The 13,643-nt window shown below is 36.9% G+C and overlaps 1 protein-coding gene across 11 annotated transcripts in view; it reads right to left on the bottom strand.

Annotated features, from left to right (window-relative positions):
* Positions 1 to 13,643, bottom strand: part of tns1b (tensin 1b) — a 195,946-nt gene that overhangs the window by 74,933 nt on the left and 107,370 nt on the right. For all 11 annotated transcript variants that reach the window (XM_066688451.1, XM_066688453.1, XM_066688454.1 and 8 more), the window contains one exon: positions 9,509 to 9,547. In XM_066688451.1, coding sequence (XP_066544548.1) covers positions 9,509 to 9,547 — 39 coding nt within the window. The remainder of the gene's footprint in view (positions 1 to 9,508; positions 9,548 to 13,643) is intronic.

Genomic DNA, 13,643 nt, shown 5'->3' with positions numbered 1-13,643 from the left:
AATGCATCTTTAGTCATTTATGACACTCTAAGGGGTTGTTGGTAACTAATAGGTGAACACTGTAAAGAAATTCTAAAAATAAAATATATATTCCACCATGGAGGCTATGTATGTGTCTTACACATGGCATACAGACAGAAAACTTTAGACTTGGTCATTGCTGCAAGCCTAAAATTAAGCATGAGATTTGTATAGCTTAGTTTATGCTCAAAGAGGTGTATAAACATTGTTGGGTTTACAGTGAGGGAAAAAAGTATTTGATCCCCTGCTGATTTTGTACGTTTCCCCACTGACAAAGAAATGATCAGTCTATAATTTTAATGGTAGGTGTATTTTAACAGTGAGAGACAGAATAACAACAGAAAAACGAATTTCAAAAAAGTTATACATTGATTTGCATGTTAATGAGGGAAATAAGTATTTGACCCCTTCGACTTAGTACTTGTTGGCAATCACAGAGGTCAGACGTTTCTTGTAGTTGGCCACCAGGTTTGCACACATCTCAGGAGGGATTTTGTCCCACTCCTCTTTGCAGATCCTCTCCAAGTCATTAAGGTTTCGAGGCTGACGTTTGACAACTCGAACCTTCACCTCCCTCCACAGATTTTCGATGGGATTAAGGTCTGGAGACTGGCTAGGCCACTCCAGGACCTTAATGTGCTTCTTCTTGAGCCACTCCTTTGTTGCCTTGGCTGTGTGTTTTGGGTCATTGTCATGCTGGAATACCCATCCACGACCCATTTTCAATGCCCTGGCTGAGGGAAGGAGGTTCTCACCCAAGATTTGACGGTACATGGCCCCGTCCATCGTCCCTTTGATGCGGTGCAGTTGTCCTGTCCCCTTAGCAGAAAAACACCCCCAAAGCATAATGTTTCCACCTCCATGTTTGACGGTGGGGATGGTGTTCTTGGGGTCATTCCTCCTCGTCCAAACACGGCGAGTTGAGTTGATGCCAAAGAGCTCGATTTTGGTCTCATCTGACCACAACACTTTCACCCAGCTCTGAATCATTCAGATGTTCATTGGCAAACTTCAGGCGGGCCTGTACATGTGCTTTCTTGAGCAGGGGGACCTTGCGGGCGCTGCAGGATTTCAGTCCTTCACGGCGTAGTGCGTTACCAATTGTTTTCTTGGTGACTATGGTCCCAGCTGCCTTGAGATCATTAACAAGATCCTCCCGTGTAGTTCTGGGCTGATTCCTCACCGTTCTCATGATCATTGAAACTCCACGAGGTGAGATCTTGCATGGAGCTCCAGACCAAGGGAGACTGACAGTAATTTTGTGTTTCTTCCATTTGCGAATAATAGCACCAAATGTTGCCACCTTCTCACCAAGCTACTTGGCGATGGTCTTGTAGCCCATTCCAGCCTTGTGTAGGTCTACAATCTTGTCCCTGACATCCTTGGACAGCTCTTTGGTCTTGGCCATGGTGGAGAGTTTGGAATCTGATTGATTGATTGCTTCTGTGGACAGGTGTCTTTTATACAGGTAACGAGCTGAGATTAGGAGCACTCCCTTTAAGTGAGTGCTCCTAATCTCAGCTCATTACCTGTATAAAAGACACCTGGGAGACAGAAATCTTGCTGATTGATAGGGGATCAAATACTTATTTCACTCAATAACATGCAAATCAATGTATAACTTTTTTGAAATGCGTTTTTCTGGATTTTGTTGTTGTTATTCTGTCTCTCACTGTTAAAATACACCTACCATTAAAATTATAGACTGATCATTTCTTTGTCAGTGGGCAAACGTACAAAACCAGCAGGGGATCAAATACTTTTTTTCCTCACTGTATGTATATAAAATTCCTAAATTATAAAGTCTTAATGTTACAGTCCCTAGCCCCATTCCTCCCAGTAAGTTTAAAAATGAAACCACTAAGCAGAACTGTGTCTAATTCCACAAAAGCAACCACAGCAGAGTAGCACCTCCCTATTTCCATCCTCATAAAAGAAGAATGCCCACTGGTTTTTCTATATACTGACTGGTTTTACTATATGCAGGACTATATATACAAACTATGTGTAATGCAGGTGTATCAATACACAGCCAGTTCTCCATCTTTACTGAGCAAATGGAATTCAGTAGTTGCCTGGGACTTTCAAATAAATAAATAAATACATAAATAAATAAACACCTAATTTAAATGACTGTTAGCAATATAGCCTACATATCTGAATCATTTTACCAGTATCTTCTCCACAAAGTGGTTTTCAGTTTTTTCAGCTTTGAATGTTGCAAAATATTGGGGGAAAGGTACATGAGACAGCTGAGACAAAAATAAAACAGACTGTGATGTCTTGCGTTATTCATCGGTATTTGTCAACAAGGTTCTTAAAAAATCCTAGAAACAGTTCCCACACTCCACTACAACATATTCTTGAAACAGCTCTCTGTATGTGCTTTATTTCAACACGATTGTGAAACCTGTACCACGCGGCTGTGTTTGGCCGGCACAGAGAGTTAGGTCATTGCAGCAAAGTGATACTGCAGACTTTGGTTTGCTTAGAATTATGCTTGTGGTCTCCTTGGCCTTCCTTCAGTTCGGCAGTGAAACTCAAATACTGCACAGAGCCTCTGAGGGGTCTGACATCCTTATTGTATTCATTATATTCTTACCCTAATCATTACTACAATTTGCATGGGTCCCTTTCCCAAATATGTATATATTTTAAAAAGTTGTATAGAGATATACTGGTATAAAATGTCCCTGTATTATGGTTGGTGAAAGAAACTGAATTCCTGATAGACTGCCAAGTGGCAAATAATGGATTTGAGCTGAATACCAGCAGCTTGCCTAATGCTCTTTGCTGATAAGTGACTGACTACCACATGAGTCAACCCATGTACCTCATGACTCAATATTTGTTTGTATACTTGATAACAAAATACCCTGACAATACAACACCTTCAGCAATGCCACCAGGGGCTTTAAGGACACCGTTATGCAACTGCATCACATTTATAGTTCAGTTCAGTACAGAAGGGAAAAGCAAATATGATATTCACCATTTTTGAAAATGAAAAATTAGGTCTCTGACCTAGTTGGTACAAGATAGTCACATGGGAGAACATTTTATAATCAATCACATGAGTCCCTGGATACAAATGCCATGCTTTAACACAACTGTGAAGACACGCTGAGTTCTATAATGTGGAAAACAGCTTTTCCAAGAGTAAAAACAACAAAAACAAAAACATGTCAACAGTTTTAACAGCAGTGGATTTACATTATGCATGTTGCAATGTTAAAAAGTAAATGCATGAATTAATCATGACCAGCTGAATAATGATTGTGTTGATACAAAGTACATTAAGCAATTTGGTTTCCATGGAACTCTCTAGAAAAATAATGGGCAAGACTCCAAAAAAGTCCTTGACTTTCAACAACACAGACTGTCCAGCCGTGGTGTTGAGTCAGAGTGCCCACCCCCCTTGCCCGACACAACAGGGCAGGACACTCAACAGGAAATAAGTTCCCTCGTCTGCCACAGCTCAAATTAATTCCAGTGTACTTGTGGTCTGGGATAGGTTGGGCTCGAGGCGGTTTGTTGATCTGACCCTTACTTGCCTGCCCGCCTTCAGCATGATTGTGTACTGTGGCTTTTTGTTAGCACAGAGGCCCAGCTCGCACAAATATGTTGTCTGTGGTTGCATTTTATTCAAAAAAGCATCTGTGTTTTCTTTCTTTAAAAGACCAGTCTTTATCTCAATTTACATCCTCACGGGTATTAAATATCGTGGCTTCCACATTATGATGCTCATAATTTTTTACAAACATCGCCACATTTTAATTCATCCCTCACTACCTCCAGGAATGTTAACACATGGATATATATATTTTCTGACTGGTTGTCAGAAGTTAAAAATTGGAGAGACAGCAGAATGATGACATGAAAATATATATTTACTTTAAATCAAATTTCAAAGCTTCACTGGCAGAATAAAACCTGCATAGTCCAAGTCTTTTTATGTTCTTCACCCTGGCTATTGATTTCCTTACCAACTAAAAAGCTCTGGAAAACCATATGTTGAAAATAAAGCCTTCTTTTAATCTAAGGTACACCATGTACTTTCTCCTTTCTACCTTCAATTTATAACTGATGTTAGAAAAAACACTCCTTGCCAACTCTGATCTTGTTCTGTCTGAGCCACTTTAAACTAGACTTTCCAGTTCCTAATGCAACTACTTCCCAATACTGTTGTATATGAGGAGAAGGAGGATTGTAGATGAAGAATAGATAGATTATCATCACAGACTCAGCAGCAAACGAGAATAGAAAAACTCAACCTAAACATGAAAATGCCGATGCAGACTGCTGACTCCTGCAGGGGTAACAGGGAAATGGACTCTGAGCACTAAATCACAACACACTTTACTCTGACCAGTTTGTGATGCCAGTGACTACAAATTGGCGGCTGCAAACTTGTGCACTTGTTATAATGTAACATGAACTTTTCCAGCTTTCACAGAAGAGGTTCTTCAAGGCTATACAAAAGAACTACATCTTTCATTTAAAGTTTGCTCTTTTAATTTAAAACTAATTTGTTTGGGGTGGGGTGGGGGGTAATAATCTCTGACATTATACATTTGAAATACTATACCTATTGCAACGTGGAATTAAAGGTAAAATCTAAACAAAATGTAAGAAACCCAAAGCATAAATTCAACAGAAAGCCAGTGAGTTATATTAAGTTATTATTATTTCTTTAGGTTGCATGCTGTATATTTCACTGTCGAATGTGAAGGCCAGTGCTTACATTAATTTGCAGTTCTGGCAGGTACTGCCTGAGCTTCAGCAAGTGCATCACCTAAAAAGGAAATGCTATTTTATTCAGTCTTGTGTTTCTCCAATTCCACTTAAGGAGTGATTTATATGTTGCTGACTAATATCCAAATTCATTTCACAAATAACACACGCAAAATACAACACTGAGAGTCAAGAGATTGAACGTTAAAGAACTAGCTGACTGCTTGAGAAAACAACTGACCCAATCCCAACTTCAGAAATTCAGTAACACATTGCTTAACAAGTGTTATAGCTCTTTTGCCCTTTAATTAATCTAAAACAAACAAAAAAGCTCTTGTTTTGCCACAGAGATATCAATAAAAGATTGATGCTAATAGACTAACCAGTTCAGACATCACCTATATGTCTGCAAATGCGTTTTGATACTGGTTGAAGGATGGTTATCATTGTTTTGTTCCTGGTTACTTTGGCATAATGAATAGACAGTTTATTTAGTTTACTTTTTTTTGACAAAGTAAAACCAAACATTAACTAATTTTCTAAATGTCAAGTCAAGAATTTCCAAATCTATTCCGGACATCATGTAGGGAAACTAACATGCAAAACACAATTGTGTCTTTATCGAGCTCCTAAGAGACATTATATCAATTCAAGATGGAGTGCTAATTTTACTAAGAGCAGAAATGATATCAGTCATTCTTTACTACTTTTCTGATTGACTTGTTGCAACACATACATAAATACATTTGAAAGTCATAATAAATAAAAATCTATGTCTGGGATATTCACAGCTGGCATCCATATCTTGCCATAACCATTCTATGAACCAACATGCAATTTTCCGCATAGTTTGGGAGAGCACGAACTAAAAAAATTCATTTTGAATTTTAAAAGCCCATTCAAGTTGAAAAGTTCCTGTAGTTTAAAAGTGCACACTTGATAATTTTGGACCCAATTCTACCATGCCTTAATTATGTACCGTTTGTTATTATAAGCAGCTCCAGAGACGTTTAGAACAGATTTTTGGTATTTGGATGCTTAATAGATTATGACATAATATAATCAAATACAGAATGCACAGATATGCTTTAAGAGGGTTCATAAAGTATTACAAATAAACAAATACATGAACATAAAGAGATACACTAACCGGGCCACTGCCGTTTCCTCTAGTATACATTGGCCTATAGAGTCCATTGGATATTCCTGATATAATTGGTTTCAATAGCAGCATTTCTTGGGAAAGTACTATTTTCCCATGTTCTCTCAGTTAATGGCACAGGCCTTCAGTCAGTCATGGAAATGGGCTATTACAAAGATTGCTGCTATTATAAATCCTTTTCTTCGATTGTTCTCTCTTGGAATAAATTGTTGGCAAGTGATCGTTTTTCTTTATACAAGACATAACTTCCGTTAATTAAAAAAGACTGGTTGACTTTATCTCAATATACATAGAATCAAAACTGTTGAAATACAAAAGAACACTAACTTCCGCCTATTTTGTTTGGTACCAGCTGAAAATAAATAAATAAATACATTACTGACAGAGGTCTTGATACATTTATTTTTATTTGTCACCCACTGGACTCCCCTTCCACCCAGCAATTTGATGTTTAACACTTTGATGTTGGTGAAAACACAATAATTTTAAAATGACCAGGCTTTTATTGTGAACCAGTATTCTTTGCTCATACTACCATTGTTGCAGAATTTGTGGATTCCCTTAGGCTGAGCCAGACAAAATGGATCATCTCTGCAATGTCAGGTAAAGGTAGGCAGCAATAGCAGAGGCAATGTGGGGTCTGAACAAACGTAAGGAAAGCCAGTCCCCCCAGGGTTGACATTCCTGCGTCTCTCGCTCGCTCCCACTGCCAGCTAATGAAAACATTCTCTGCCGCTCCGACACACTGCAGTATGAGGGCACGTCTCAGGAATGTTCCTGCGTGCAGCACAACTCGCAAACACACACAACATCCATCACGGCAACACTGGGTAGAGTCGATTCTTCATGTTTTCCCTAGAAGGTGAAAGTTGGTCAAAAGGGAGCTTCAGGGTTTTGCATTCAACTTCCACAGGTACTATATCCAAGTGTTGTCGGACTAGTTTTTTCAAACACAAAGAGAGTCATTTTGTTGGCAATACTGAGATTAAAAATCTCACTTCTTTGAGGAATACATATTTAAAAGGTCTTAATAACCCAAAATGGGGTCAACAGGACCAATTTGTCTCAAATGGATGAAATTAGTCTCCATGCACAAGACGTTTTCTGAATTTGCTTCATAACAGGACAAATATGAAGGGTTATAACAGTCTCCCAGCAGCTTCAAATACAATCACATGGCAGATGTATAATTAAGCATTAGTAGGGTGGTGCCGGATTATGAGCATTTCATTACAAGGACAGACCGACTCCGTGTTGTATAGGATGTACACAGAACGGTTAATTTTCTAACAAGACTTAATAAGTTAATATGATTAAATATTGGCTCTGTAACATCTTGGTATCTATGATTCATTGCACATACTTTGAAAAAACTGCTCAAAGTATTTGCCTTTCCACCACAGACCATTCAGCAGACTAGCTATCCTTTCTTTCTATGCTATTTGACATTTTGCAGAATATGATTATTAATATAGTATATTTCATTATTTTATATAGACAAAAACCCATTTATACAGAGTCCAGAGCCCTAACCACTAATCCACACTGCGGCCCTATGTGATGCATACCTATCCCACAAACATGCATTAATTTAGTTATCATTCAATAATTAACAGGTGCAGACATGAATGTGATTTGTCAACATCTGAGCATTCTCATCCGTGTCCTAGTAATAGTGATTGTTTATTGGTGACCATGAAAAAGAACCCACCAACACACATGGATAGACAGATAGACAGACAAAACCCATGCAAATACCCTTATCTTTATAAATACTGCAGTTCAAATAATAAGCAAAAGAACACATGTATAATCTTGTTAGTTCCGATTGCAACACCTATTCTAATTTTCCTGGTCTTCCTTGTCAACTCAGTGTACATGTGTGTGTGTTTCCTCGGTTTGGGGAAAAAAAACAGACTCCAAGCTTCATAAATCATAAGCTTCTCCAAGCAGAGAAATTAACCAAAAAAGGAGCTCCAAAATCTCTCTCTAAGGCCAGGCATTCAGAAGGCAAGCTGTCCACTCCTAATTACTAGCAAATTGTTCAAAGAATTATGAAAATACATAAAAATGCTTTAAACCCCTTGTCAGTCATAAATCATTGTTTTGTTCTTGTTTTATTTAAAAATTATAACTTTGATTTAGCCATTCCATTCCTCTTGTATATTACATACTGACATTTTATTTTCTATATCTACATCTGTATGGATAGTAATACATCTACATTTACATATACATACACTTTATTAAAGCCTATAGAATGTAGAGCAAAATAAAGGGAGTGAAGCTGACCACACAACTATGCTATTTCTTAGTTTTCAACAAGTAATTTGTTTATTTGAAATATCTCAATGGTATAATATTGCTTTATTAAGTTACAGTGAAAATATATATTAAATTACAGATCTAAGAAGGAAAACAAATGGGCAGCATCTCCTAAGTCAACTCTCTGGACTCTTCAGTGTTGCCTTTAGTTTATTAACAGCCACATTGTGTTTCCATTGTAAATACAGCTATTGTTATCCTAGAGATCTGCATTTGCTTTTACAGCTCCCTAGAGTTTAACAGCTTAGTGCTTCCAAAACAAATCTATTTTATTTTTTATTTTTTTGTGTATGCCCTCAATTCCTAAAGAGAATATTAAACATGTTTTATTGCTGAGGTCATTAATGTTTAAATAGGCAATAATTTTTAATCCATGCAATTAGTGCCACGTTACGTGATTTCTCTTGGCACAAACACAAATTTCACAGGCAACTTCCTTTATTAAACATTTAAAACTATGCAAAACAACAATAACTATGCCTTCTCCGGGGTGCTAAAAAGGTAATGCAGGTGCCTCTGGCTTCATATATATTCTAAATAAACCCACGGAAATGTATGCTTTTAAACCAAAACTGCTGTAAATAACAAAAACAATATGGGCTCACCAGCTTGCAAAGTTTGTTTACAAAAAATATATAATACAGTATATATGCTGGACAATAATATTAATAGCTTTGGAAGAATTTACACCTTTGTAAATGACATTCAGTAAATCCTTTACCACTTTTAAAGACCAGGTACAACAGATTTTAAGTGCACACACAATGCATATACATACATACACACACACTTTACACAAAACAATACACAAACATGCTATAGTCAAGATGATGTTAATATTAATACAAAATGTGTGCATTATTTTAATCAAGGAAAAATTACTGATGAACATCTTTAAAATTGTTGATTCGGGGGGTTATTTTATGCAACAAATGTGTTTATAGGTAATGGTATTTGTTGGCTTCACTGTTATGCCAACTTAGATAAAAAAGAAAATACAACACAGTCGATGTAGAACACAAAACTTTGAAGTCCAGCTCTCCATCTACAGCACAAACCAAAAAAGGAAAGGCTGCCGAAAAGCTTTCTCCACTGGGGATGTTAACTACAGTTCAACTTGACATACGCTGCATTTGTTTTGCACAAGATTCTGCTCTGTGAACACGAGCTGAACCCTTTTGAATAAACACACATCACCAGATATCTGCAGAAGAAACTGAACCATAGAGCTACCGTTTCAAGGTGTATGAAAGAGAAGGTACTCACCAGCTCATAGTTTGCAGTAGGGACGCAGGATGAGGACACCTGTGAAGAAAAGAAATAATCAGTATTTTAGATGGAAATATTTAAGATGTATGACCTGTTTATTTTGTATCAGAGTTGGTCAGTTTGTTTCTTCAGCAGTAAACAGCCACCATAAAGCCTTGTATACTTGAAAGATGGTCCCAGTCGAATTACTGAAGCTCTGAGGAAGGATGGACAGGATTAACATTTTGAGCGCACACATACTGGAACTATAAAGGCGTAATTACGATATTAGGAAAGACAACACTTCATAATTACTCGTTCTGGTATCATCTGGACACCAGGATAAAGTGTTTCCTGCAGTACACAAGATGTGTCCCACACAAATAGAAATGGATGCAATGGACACGTACATTCAATTTGTTTGGAAGTTTGCCACACAACAAAATATTTAGTTTGGATTGAATTTTGGTTTATAACGATGATGACCTTCTTTACACACATTTACAATTATATATTGAATTATAAATATGAATAAACTACTACAATGAAACAAAAGGTACATATATTGCTTATGCTAAAGTTATGTTATATATATATATATATATATATATATATATATATATATATTTTTTTTTTTTTTTTATTTTTTTTTTTTTTTTATTAGCAAATTATAGACTTCCTACAATGCAGCTAAGAGCCGAAACACAATCCCATAATGTTCACTGTGATGTGCTGAATGAGTATCCAGGTAATCATTTAAACTAATAAGTAGATGCATGCTCAGCTCCTGTAATAGAGAGACCTTCAAATGTTTGAACTGATTTGAATTTCTTTCTTCTTATCCTTTTGCCAGTTTTGCTTCTTGTGCTGTAATGTTTGTAAGTGTCATAAGTGAGCACTGGAAGTATGCATTGATCAAATACTTTTCTTTCATTCCCTTTAAATAGCAGGCCACTTCTTCCAAACGTACTCCATCTTAAGTAAACATAATTTTTGACTGCTTCGATTATCTTTTGATCTTAAATCATCTTAGTTTTAACAAAGTTGTTGAACATGATTGTTCAACTTTGGTTTTATCTAAGTTCATTTGGAGTCCAGTTTCCTTGAATCTGAAGCTATAGGTCTGATGGAAAAGTGATGATGGAGAAAAGACAATGACGTCATTATGCATTATATATGTAAGTTATACACTGGAATAAATCAATCAATAGTATGCATTTAAAACGTTTCATAAAAGATGAAAAACATACACATAGACAGGTAAATAAATGTAAAATCGTAGTAGAATCCAAATTGTGGACATAACTCTGACACTACAAGGAGTTTCCACTCGCACGTGCAGCACATAAATCTTTATCCATTCCAGTCTAAAATTTATAATAGAGCTTAACAAAGCAAATTATTTAACAAGGTCATTAAATGTAGCTCTGACTCTCGCTGTGGTGGATGAAGTTATTTAAAATATTTATTGCTGTAGTGTATCTTTACAATCTGATACTGAATTAAGAGCTAAATAAAATCGCTCTTATAAAAATTGCTCTACATAAAGATTGAGGAGATTGTAGATTTGTTTCCATTTTAATTACCCTTTTCCTCTTTTAAAAGAATGCCAAACAGAATATTTTTCTTAATTAAAAAAACACTGCATATTTGTAAAGCATAATTGTGAGCTCTAATAATTGTATGATTTCCTTATGATTGCATTTTATGATTGGAATCTGATTATACTTGTTTTTATGCTATCCAATTTAAACTGCAAGTCTGATATTTAAGATGATATTTAAAAAACAAATGTTCATACACGTGCCGACCAAAATCTCAGAAAAATTGTAATTGTATTTTTTTGTTGTAATTTTATTTATTCTGTACTACTGAACTATGGATTCCATACAACATTTGTTTTGATACAATATCTCTGTTGACCTAACTATAACCCCGACTCCAACTTTGACCCTCCACTGAACGTTCAGGCAAGCCCAGCCCCTAGCTGTTATCACAGCTGGAGGTTTCTCATCACTGGAAAAACAGGGCAGCCCCCCGTACTGAGAAGCACTCAGCTCTCGCTCTCCTGGCCGGGGGGGCGGTGGTCCCAACATCATGGAATTTGCACCCCTGAGGTAGGGGGAGGTCTTGCAAAGCGATGGATCATCTTCAATCAGCTTTCTCCCTCTCCATTATCATTACTGCACATATTTTCATGTTGATGCTGATCTTAGATATGTTGTTCAATCACAGGTCTGAACCTATCATCTGCTCAGTACCAGAGAAACAGGATTGTACAAGGGTCTGGAGGGCTGAAAATTAGGACTGTACTGATTATTTGAATTTGATGATTCTTAAGCCAGTGTCAGTATCAGGGTATAAACTATACTGAATTCAGCATACATAAGGGGTTACTACCCTATTCTTGATATAAATACAACAAGATCTATCATTTTCATCAAGAATATTGGTTTTGTAACTTACTCAAAATACAACACCTCCAATGCCCTCCAACCATGGTGCTGGTGTGTTGGTTCTGGGTCTTTTGCGATACATATATTCCGCCAGCTTTCCCTTTATACTTTCCCGTCTGAATACAACCCAGGCTATGGTTATCTTAGCTTCTAAGGACTGCCGAGATTAGGCTCCAAGGTCGTATGACTTGTGTCTGCAGATTTACGTACCTCCCCTTTCATCACTCTCCTTCTTTCTGATAAAATGTGCGTCTCCTTTTCTGACTACGTGTTGAAAGTTACCTTACAAATCTCTGCTTCTCTTGTGAATCTCCTCACAGTAAGAAGAAAGCCTGTTCAATATCTCCTTCCAACTTCAGCGCCTTCACACCTTGTAAATCTATACTCTGGTGTGGTATACATTTACCAGGTCTGGGTTATCTCAACCTAGGATTCAAAGACTTAACCCTTTTGTCTTGAGGTCAGTGTGCTACCAATTGAGCCCCATGCACTCCATAAATATTCTATCACCCTTTTTAATTATCTGAGTTCCGGTTTCACTTTTCTAAAGTGTAGAATGTCCACCTGCCATCTTTTTTTGTGTGGTTTGGATGATTTCAAAAAGGTACAGATGTTACATTTATTGCAGCAAGCAACGATTGGATGCACACTGCACAAAATAAGCGCTCAGTTACTCAATGTTGTTTTGGTTTTGTTTTTTAATCTGGGAAAATCCCATGGTTCAGGCCAGTAGTGGAGTCAATAATAGAAAGCACAAAAGAGGATTGTAAAGTCAGTTCAGCATTAACAAGATAAACCCATCGGCTCACTAAAGCAGGAACATTTCCACTGCACATAATTATAATCTAGAAGGGATTAAAAAGTGATTGCATTTATAAACCAAATATCTAACAGTAGCATGTCAGGAATTAATACAATTACCACAATGATTTTTAAATAAAGGCTTCAGTGTGATACAGGGATTCCATCTCCCTGGCAGGAGTTAGGATAACCTAACCTTATAATTAAGATAATTAATTAATAATCTTAATTGAGGAGCCATTCACTTTAAAGAATATCCAAAACAGACTTTTTCTTGAGTCTCGAGCAATAGGAATTCTTCCAAAACTCTTCTCGCTAGTCCGCAATAGCAATGACATTAAGGCATGCAGGCCTGGGTGAAGTACTTTATAGGGACAAACATACTTTTCCAAAAGAAGTGCATGGCTAGAAAAAAAAAACACAAAGAGCAAAAATGAAGATACAAACCATATGGCAAAAAGCACATATGCAAACTGCTCCCTTAGCGAAGGACTGCAATTTTTCAAACTGTGCTTACATATGAGATGAATTGAAATTGAATGCCAATAAGCCTAATAAGCCATATAAATATGTGGCTCCCACCCCTCTGTGTAATAATTCCCACCCTGGAATTATTAATCAAAAAGTATCTATCAAAAAGCTTGAGAGGTCACTGCGAACAGAAGGATGAAGCTGAAGATCAACAGTGAATCCAGTTACTTTTAAAAGACTTTCGTTCTGCTGTACAAGACAATTCAACAAGGCATCAGAGCAGCGTGATTATTTGATACCCTACCTAAAACAGTGCGTTAATGTGTCTATGCCTTTAACTGCTTGGCTGGTTGTCAACCCCATAACCTACACAAACCACAGGCCTGTTGGTTGAGAATAAATGCAGGTAATAACTTTAAAAGGTT

Source organism: Amia ocellicauda, chromosome 16 (assembly GCF_036373705.1).
Source record: "Amia ocellicauda isolate fAmiCal2 chromosome 16, fAmiCal2.hap1, whole genome shotgun sequence".
NCBI lineage: Eukaryota > Metazoa > Chordata > Actinopteri > Amiiformes > Amiidae > Amia > Amia ocellicauda.
The sequence above is the reverse complement of the archived record's forward strand: the minus strand, read 5'-3'. Positions and strand labels throughout refer to the sequence as shown.